The following is a 9,894-nucleotide window of genomic DNA, read 5'->3' as shown; positions in this document are numbered from 1 at the left end:
ACAAAACAATGCAAATCGCTTGTGTTCTATATTTTTATTGCAATGAAAGGATACAGATATAGTTTCTGACAGACACTTAAATTATTTTCCAGATATTGCAAAAAGACAGTCCTCAACATTGATCCAAATACGGACGATTAGTTAGTTGAAGATGCCGACCACACACACAAAAAAAGATGGGATTTCTGTTTGTTTGTATAAATGATGCAACACATTTTATGACAGACAGCCGAAGGCTAATTAAATTGCCAATTGAAAAAAAAAAAAAAAAAAAAAAATTCATCTGGCATATCAGCATCTTTATCTCATAAAAACAACATGACAAAAACAAAGGTGAGCGAAGTTCCATAGAAAGAAAATACAAATGTCTTTAGTTACACACACGGTGTCATGCCCAGTATATCCAGGTCTTCAAAGTCAATGACAAAGAATATTGAGGACATACATAGCATTTCTACAGGAACACTAAGTGTGACCAACAAGATCATCTACTTACAGACATGATTAAAGATTCATAGCGTTTGAAGAAAGAGAGACGTTCACTCGGGCACGAGGGCTTTCCCTGCTCATTGTGAACTTGAGATGACCGTGAATTTCAAGGGATGCTTAAACAAGCGTTCTCCGTTTTTTAATATAGAAAAAACACCTTTGTGCGCATTTGATAACCACTAGTGTCAAAGCATTGCAGATGAACAGAATTCAGATGTTTTCTGCATTCGAACTCCAGAAACTCTTTCCAACATCTTGAAAACATTTATTGGTGGTTTTAGTATTTGTACAAAATGCAGTCAAATGAAAAACCTGCGTGTTTGACATTATAAAATAGAGTACAGTTCATGCTGAACTTGAACTGCTGGCATGAACATCTCTGGTAGATTTATAGAATCCATATATAAATGATACATTTGTATTTTATCTCTTAAATATCATCCTCAGTATGAGTCAAAGAAACAGCTAATGTAAAATAATACTCTAGCCAATAGTATGCAACCCTACAGAAGGATAGTATTGGACCTCGGCCCTATTAAAACGCGAACTAACTAACAGGCTAATTTGGACCACAGCCCCTCGGGGAAGTACCTCAGAGTTTGAACACCAGATGGGAAAACCAGAGGCTTTGATGCACGAATGCGAGCTACGGCATGACGTGTTTGGACGTTGGTCATAATTTGAATGTGTATGAAAAAAGCATCAATATCCCTCATCATTTGGCACAAATGTGGATGTCGTTTCCCCTTCTGAATGCAGTTGTTTGGCTGATTTATTCACTTCTCCGTTTTCGTTAACAAGGACTATTTCTCATCAGGGTCACAAAATGTGATTGCAGAAATGTATGAGGCAGACTGTCTCACAAGTGCACAAAATTACAGCTCTCATCTCAAACCAAGCAAGATCTCCCAGAGGCCCACACAGAAATGTCAAAGGTCAAGTGCCGTTGAGATTTACGATAGATAGTAACACTTATTAGGTATCTAAGACAAAATATGTTGGTCCGTCCAAAATGATCCAATGTAATGGTACAATAGAAATGAAATCTTTTGAATCTTGGATATTGAACCTTCATTTGTGGAAGTTCACCAATCCGACATGTTTATACAACAAAATACTTGACATTAGATAAAGTTAAGATGAAAGCAAAAGAAATAGAAGTGAACCAGAGAAACACAGGGGTCAGGGAGACTTGCGTTGCTGCATCCACAGTGGGGAAAGCATTATTTTAGGGAAACCAAACAGCCTTTGTGATATTTTCATTGTCATCATAGCCGTTTCCTGCTCTCGTTTAACTTTTAAGCCTGTCTGGAAGATCTCAGCCTGAACAGAAATGGGAAACATCTTCTGAACATGACAGAAGTACGTCAGCAGGTCCACATGGAGCATGGGAGTATGTGTGTGCAGGCGTGAGAAAAACGTTTATGTCTCAACAGTCAAGGGCTTTGTCTCACTTTGCTCTTCCTCGTCGTCTTCCTCCTCCTCCGTATGCTGCTCCAGCTCTTCTCTGGTGATCATTTCGAAGTCGTTGCCGTTGCTGTGCTGCGACCCTTCGTCCTCTCGTCTGTCACTGTCTGTGTCCGACTGACGTTCTGCGCCTGCTTCTTCACTCGCCTCCATTTCTTTATTATCGTCTTCGTCCTCTTCGTCGTCGCCGTCCTTCTTCTCGCTGTCCGATTTGTCCTCGCTATCTGATTTCTGCGCTTTGCTGGAATCCGCACCCTTGCTGTCGGATTTCTCGCTGCTGGATTTCTTGGAGCTGGAGCGCGGACCCTTGTATTCGTGCGTGTAGAGGGGGCGGAAGGAGTCGATAAAGCCCACGTCGGCTGTCAAGTTGGGTAAGAACCAGAAGTGATGACGGCCGCCGGTAACTAGCCAGATGATCAGGAACAGGATGCAGCGAGCTGAACCAAAGGAAAATGAGAAATATAAGAACACAGAAGATGCAGACTGTAATGTGAAATTGGTATAATACAACATATGAAAGTCTAGAACTCATACCAACGGCTAGGAGAAGTATGCTGGCGACAAAGCACCCTGCCGCCACGCTCAGGTAATAAACACCAACTCTCATCTCAGCGGGCCACAGCGGGAACAAAGTGGCTGCGATGACGGCAATGACTGCAAACGCACACAAACCTCTGAATCAGTCAGTGAAACGACAGTCAGGCTAAACTGGAGAAAAAAAAAAAAACCTACCTAGAATCAAACCCATGGCGAAAGTTTTAAAGTGGACTGGATCGTAAATCCAAAAATAAACCTGTAGGGAAGACAAATATTATAACTTTTTAATTACAACAAAAAAAAAACATGTGAAAGTGAACAAATCATGACAAATAAAAAACTAAATTATTTTAATAATCACCACAGCAACATAACACTCATCCAATAATATAACATAATACAATATAATATTACATAATGTAATATATTGTGATATAATATAATATAATATTCAGGTTGGCCAAAAACATCAGTGTGAATAATAAATGATATTTTTAAAATAATAGCAGTTATAATATATACACTGCCAGTTTTGAACAGTAAGATTTTTAATGTTTTTTAAAGAAGTCTCTTCTGCTCACCAAACCTGCATTAATCTGATCCAAAGTACAGCAAAAACAATAATCAAAATGTTGATATTCAAAGTTGACTTTTTAGCATTATTACTCCAGTCACATGATCCTTCAATCATTGTAATATTCTGATTTGCTGCTCAAAAAAAATTATGTTGTAAACAGCTGAGTAGAATTTTTCTAATTTATTTAGAAGTTCAGAAGAACAGCATTTATCTGAAAAAGAAATCTTTTGTAACATTATAAATGTCTTTATCATCACTTTTGATCAATTTAAAGCATCCTTGCTAAATAAAAGTATCAATTTTTATAATTTCTTTCCCAAAGAAATTGGATCAAGTAAATGCAGGCTTGTTGAGCAGAAGAGACCTCTTTAAAAAACATTAAAAATCTTACTGTTCAAAAACTTTTGACTGGTAGCAAATATATATATAATATATACAACAGTTACAATAATAAGATTATAAAATAATGATTGTTATTATTATTAAATATTAAAGCATTAAAATAAAATTGTTACTGGTGTTTGACATTGTTAACTGAAGCTAAAACTATTACAAATAAAATATAAAATAAAATGTCAGCTTAAAAAAAAAACCTTAAACAATGAGAAATGTTGACTTGACAACTAACTGAAATAAGTTAAATGTGAAAAAAATATAAAAAAACTGAAAAAAATAAAAAATAAAAACAGACATAAAAGGTAATTCAAAATATTACAAGTGTATAAATATTACCAAGATAACACTATGGTACCCTTGTGCAGTAGTTTACAAAATCTTAAATATTATTAATCATACATTTTATTATTTGATTCCATGTTCAATGTGAACAAAATTCTACTACGTGTATGAATATTAAAGTCACACTGTATGCCATATAAAGCAGACAGTTAAACTGTTCATAGCAATTATTTTTATGACATTTGATCATCAAGCAAAACCTATGATATTTACAAGTAACTGTTAGATGATTTTCTAAACTCATCCTGACCTCATTGCCATCCAAGAACAGTTGGTCCTCATGAGGCTCCAGCTTGAATTTCTTTTTCACATCCTTCTTCTTCTTTGGAGATCCTGGACTGTCATCCTAACCACACAGAAACGAGATAAGAATCATGATATGCACATGATACACAAGACTTATTTGTGTTCTCATCCTGTCAGATGTTCTAGTCATACATTTTTTTCCTTCTTAGTGTCCACAGCCTCAGAATCCTTCTTTTTGTCTTTGTCCTTTTTGCCTTTCTTTTCCTCTTCTTTGCCGCTGTCACTTTTAGTCTTCTCTTTTTCTTTGTCTTTTTCTTTCTCTTTTTCCTTCTCCTTCTTTACATCCTTTTCTGGCTTCTTTTTCATCACCTTCAGGGCTCGGTGGAAAAACTGCTTCTTTAGGAGCCTGTGAATAGCAAGACAGTAGAAATTAGTGGGTGACTGACATATACACGACCATTCAATTTTTTTTTTTTTTTAGTAATTAACACTTTTATTCCACAAGGACACATTAAATGGACAGTAAAGACTTTTATAATGTTACAAAAAATTTAAAGTAAATCCTGATGTTTTGAACTTTCCATTTATCAAAAAATCCTGAAAAGAAAATCTCAGTGTTTTTAACATTGGTGATAATAAAAAGAATTCTTTCTTAAGCACCAAATCAGCATATTAGAATGATTTCTAAAGAAGGATCATGTGACACTTAAGACTTTCATAAGCTTTGTAGTAACAAATACTAATGAAATCGCATGAAATTAAAGAAAAAGGCTTGATTTACCTGTTGCAGTAGTCCACCACCGACTCTCTGGTTGTGAACAAAGCTTCCTCGCCCTTCTTTGCTTTGGCCCACTTTGAATCCAGCAGACAGTCGACTGCTTTAGAGGCTGATGAGCAGAAAACAAACACTTGGTTCAATGACAGCAAAAGGCAGAACATTGAAAACTAAAATAATTAAACAAAACTCAAAACCTATAACCCCTATGTGGAGGAAACAGAAGAAAGCAGGGCAGGAATGAGTGCACTGACCGACAAAGTAATCCACTCGATGTCCCATCATGTTAGTGGATTTAGTGGGGCTGTTAAAGCGCAGGTACTTGGCCACCGCCTTCTCCTCCTTGGTAGGTTCACTGACCTCCTGAAAAATAAAAAAGATATTAAAGATCATGAAATCATAAAACTTATCTGCTGATTATCTAAATGGACCCAGATTAATATGCAATTAGATCACATTTAATATACTGCTAAGCAGTAGGAATGCCTGTAAATTCAGTGCAATATTGGTTACCGGTTAACACTTAACAATAAGGCGTTGTTTGTTAACATTTGTTATTGTATTACACTAACATAAACGAGCAATGGTTCATTAATTAAAAAAAACAGTTGTTCATTGTTTGTTTATGTGAATATACAGTGTATTAACTAATGTTAACAAAACAACTTATGAATTTAATAATGCAGTAGTAAATGCTGCAATTAACATTGTTATTAAGTATTGCTCATCCTTAGTTCATGTTAACTAATGTACTTAACTAATGTTAACTAATGAAACTTATTGTGAAGTGTTAATGTGATTTCTTAATTTATACCATTGGATAATATTGAGCAACTGATAAAAAAACAAAACAATGTAGGATTAACAAGATTTTTTTTTTTTTAGAAATGTATACTTTTAATTCAGCAAAATTAAAATTTTAAATACATTAAAATGGAAAATGCCCATTTTAACTGTCATCATTTATCACAACATTACTGTTTTTAATGTATTTTTGATCAAATAAATGCAGCCTTGGTAAACATAAGAGACTTCTTTCAAAAACATTTACACAATATTACCAACCCCAAACCTTTGATAATTGTGCATGCTCGTTTTCAGTTTTATATTACACTAATAATTTAATAACACCGTTAAATGTCGCCTTTAGCAAAATGAATATCCATTTTTCATCCAGTACATGTAGAGACGCCCAGATTCACTTGTAGTATAAATTGTGTTTTTTATTTACTTTAAAGGGATAGTTTACCCAACAATGAAAATTCTGTCATTAATTACTCTCCTCATGTTGTTCCAAACCCGCAAGACCTTCGTTCATCTTCAGAACACAAATTAAGATATTTTTGATTAAATCTGAAAGCTTACTGTTCCTGCTTAAATAGCAACGCAACTGACACATTCAAGGCCCAGAAAGGTAGTGAGGACATTGTTAAAATAGTCCATGTGTCATCAGTGATTCAATTTTATAAAACTGTTGATTAAAGTCATTATTTTTGTTTTCTCTGCACACAAAAAGTATTCTCATAGCTTCATAATATTAACTAACGTCACATGGACTATTTTGGCGATGTCCTTACTCCCTTTCTGGGTCTTAAACACATCAGTTGCATTGCTGTCTATTCAGGATCAGAAAGCTTCGGATTTCATCAAAAATATCTTAATTTGTGTTCTGACAGGTCTTACAGGTTTGCAACGACATGAGGGTGAATAATTAATAACAGAATTTTTATTTTTGGGTGGACTATTCCTTTAAACAAAATACTACAGAATCTGTAATATGACCATAACATGAAAATAATAATCATCTTTTAATAATCAGAGTTTAATATCTGCATCCCTATTATGTAGAGCATGATTCTGGACCAGTGAGACTTCACCATGGGAGAGGACCTAGATATTAATAGTATAAGCCAAGATTAATAGATACAACAGAAACCAAGCGTCTGACAAAAAGCTGGTTTGTCCCTTTGGCTACAAGGCCTTAATTCCAGTGAAAAATGACATTCAAGAGAATGTAGGATAACAACAGTGCAGGAATCCAGCTAACCCCGCTGAAAAGCTTTGAAATGAATCTCCCGCACTGGCAGCAGGACTCTCGTCGGTCATCTAATCAGTGAATGCGAACTAATTAAAAGCCTCAGCTCACCACACACTGATGTGCTGTGCTGTGTAATCTATATACTGAAATTACAGTCTCCATTCAGACTCGCTGAGGACACACTGAGTCCTCACTGACCCGCTTTATTGAGCTAAAGATCATTACTTATAGTATTATATGACCACACTATACACAAAAAACCTTCACAAATCCAGACAATAAGCCAGGCTATAAAGACACAATTTATTGGAGTAATGAATGACTACCAGACATAACTTAGTATGAGAATGTGAGCCCCACAATCCTTCAGTCATACTCTGTTTGCTCAGAATCATCTTTATGAAGACAATATAAAAATGGTATTTGTTTGGGTGTGGAGTTACTGGCAGGTTGCCTGATATGCCTCTGGATTGTGTGAAGGAAGTCAGCCAAATGTTTACTGATTATTTTGTCTCAACTCAGCCTTGGTAAACAATAACTTGTCTTGTACCGCATGTGGCTTTGTTATCAGATAAGGTTTGGTGGTCTTAGAGTGACGGCTGGTCTTCAGATAAACAGCATAAAGAATAGTTCAACCAAAAAAAGCTAATTATGTCACCATTTACTCACCCTCATGTCATATTAAAACCTGTATGACTTCAAGATTGTTTTGAAGAATGTTGTAGATACAAATGACTTTTTATTGTATGGACAAAAAAAACTTTGCTTTCAAAAATCTTATTTTGTGTTAATAACAGACCATAACATTTGATCTGATTAACACTTGATCTAAATGGCACCTTTACAGAGAAAAACAATCAGGAGTACATTATTTGTGATCCTGGACCACAAAACAAGTAACATGGGTATATTTGCAGCAATAGACAAAAATACACTGTATGGGTCAAAATGATCAATTTTTCTTTTATGCTAAAAACCATTAGGATATTAAGTAAAGATCGTTTTGTACATTTCTTACTGTAAGTATATCAAAACCTAATTTTTGATTAGTGATATGCAGAGAGGAACTCTCTCTCTTTTCTCCATTTTTGATTTTTTTTTCCAAATAGTTGCATCTCAGCCAAATATTGTCCTATCATAACAAACCATACACCAGTGGAAAGCTTATTTATCAGCTTTCAGATGATGTATAAATCTCAAATTTTAAAAACAATTTACCCAAAATTATCTCAAATCTCAGTTTTATCAGTGTTGTGGTCCAGGGTCACATTTGGTCTCGTTTTTGGCTCAAAGATTTGTTTTAGGTTTCCTAATGCTAGGTAAAAACAACGTAGGATTTTTCATCTATAACTTAAGAGTGTGAATGTGTCCTTTTAAATTTACTTGGCTCAAACGGTGAATACATGTTTATGCACTGCGAAAAAACTGACCGGCAATGACAGTGGATTTCAACCTGTTGCGTAAGAGCAAAAACTAACAAACACGCTGGAAGGATCACGAAAAGCGACTCTCTTATCAAGACAACACGTCATTACTCAAACCTCCACTGATTTTACATAACACCACATTTATTACAGGAACAAACAGTAACTGTGTCCTGAAACCAAATGAGCAGTCAACCCACACAACGTTTTTTGAGGATGATCAATTCTGACTACAATGCCCAAAAATGCTGTCTAGTGGCTGATGCACACAATGTAGCACTTTGATTGGCATATTTAGGATGGTAAACATGTTTAAATGATGGAGAATGGCTTAAGACGGAAATCCTGTGGGCATTTATATATAAGATGTTAGGACTGACAGTCACTGTTTACTTTTAATGCATTCTTTTTCATACAGGTAAAATAAATAGTGACAAGCTTTGTATAATTAACTCAAAAATAGTCAAATGAGACTGAAAAAAACATGAAAGTGAGCAATACATAATTTTTATTCATGGGTGATATGCCCCTTTAATTTCCCTAGACATGGGTACAAATTTGGAAATGAGAAGTGCTGCGTTATGGAGGTTATATGACCAAATTCGTGAAGCATATGAGGCAGCAGCTGGTTAAAGAGAACAGCCTGCAAAGCGAAAAGTCTGTGCCGAGCTAAGATGGCCAACTCCATCAGCTGTGCCACCAGACTCATCTTCACAGGGGAGAGACATCAAAATCAGGTCATGCTCACATCAAATCCATCGAGCGACTGTATAAATGATTAGATGTCTGACAAAAGACACAATGCATTATCCAAGCGAGGCGCAAAAATTGCGCCAGCACTAACAAATAATCCACCTCCCTTATCTGAGAGCACTGGAAAAATAACGGATCAAAGTACTATTGTATTTTGGGTCGAACAAAGCACTAACTCGAGAATTGACTCTATGCTAAACAGCGATATATGATTGGGCCTCTAATGGCAAACGTTACGTGAATTCGGTACCTGAATTCGCTTCTTGTGTCTCCTGCGCTCCGCCATGATTTCTAACTTCTGGGCTCCCTTGACGTGGTCACGAACGGAGTGGGGAGGGAAGTCTCGCGATATTTCGAACAGCCCGTGATCACTTCTTCGCTTGGCAAATTAAAATCGGAATGAATGAATACTGCCATCTGAAGTGCAGGTGAGGCACACAAACTGCGTCGATGCGTTTTGTTGTGAGAATTATTAATTATTCGTTAGATGAAGTGTGAGCTGTCGTAAAATTAACATAACTCACACATCTAACAGCTTTATTGTTTCTTAAAAGTCTGACACCTGAGAAGAAATATTTGAAACAAGCTGATTATAAAACCTGAAATAAAATAAACGTTAATAAAATCTATAAAAACTTACTTAATTTTAGCTATATATTTAAAAAAATATTAAAAACACAAAACACAAGTACTATAATTAAAAATAGAGCTATCTATCTATCTGTCTATCTATGCAAAATATATTAAGTTTAATAATACACTTTCAAAGGTTTGACACCAGTCAAAAGTTGATTTTTAACGCCTTTTTAAAGTCTCTTCTGCTCACCAAGCCAGCATTTATTTGATCCGA

General features: G+C 35.4%; 1 protein-coding gene across 1 annotated transcript; it reads right to left on the bottom strand.

Annotated features, from left to right (window-relative positions):
* Positions 1-257: 257 nt before the first annotated feature.
* Positions 258-9,388, bottom strand: sec62 (SEC62 homolog, preprotein translocation factor). Its single transcript, XM_051136634.1, has 8 exons — positions 9,295-9,388; positions 5,084-5,192; positions 4,836-4,941; positions 4,247-4,460; positions 4,059-4,154; positions 2,689-2,749; positions 2,491-2,610; positions 258-2,393 (listed from the first exon to the last, which is right to left on the bottom strand). The coding sequence occupies exons 1-8, from the start codon at positions 9,328-9,330 to the stop codon at positions 1,912-1,914; spliced, it is 1,224 nt and encodes a 407-aa protein (XP_050992591.1). The 5' UTR covers positions 9,331-9,388; the 3' UTR covers positions 258-1,911.
* Positions 9,389-9,894: the final 506 nt, after the last annotated feature.

The sequence above is a fragment of the Labeo rohita genome, chromosome 2 (assembly GCF_022985175.1).
Source record: "Labeo rohita strain BAU-BD-2019 chromosome 2, IGBB_LRoh.1.0, whole genome shotgun sequence".
Taxonomy (NCBI): Eukaryota; Metazoa; Chordata; class Actinopteri; order Cypriniformes; family Cyprinidae; genus Labeo; species Labeo rohita.
This window is presented reverse-complemented; position numbering and strand designations above follow the sequence as displayed.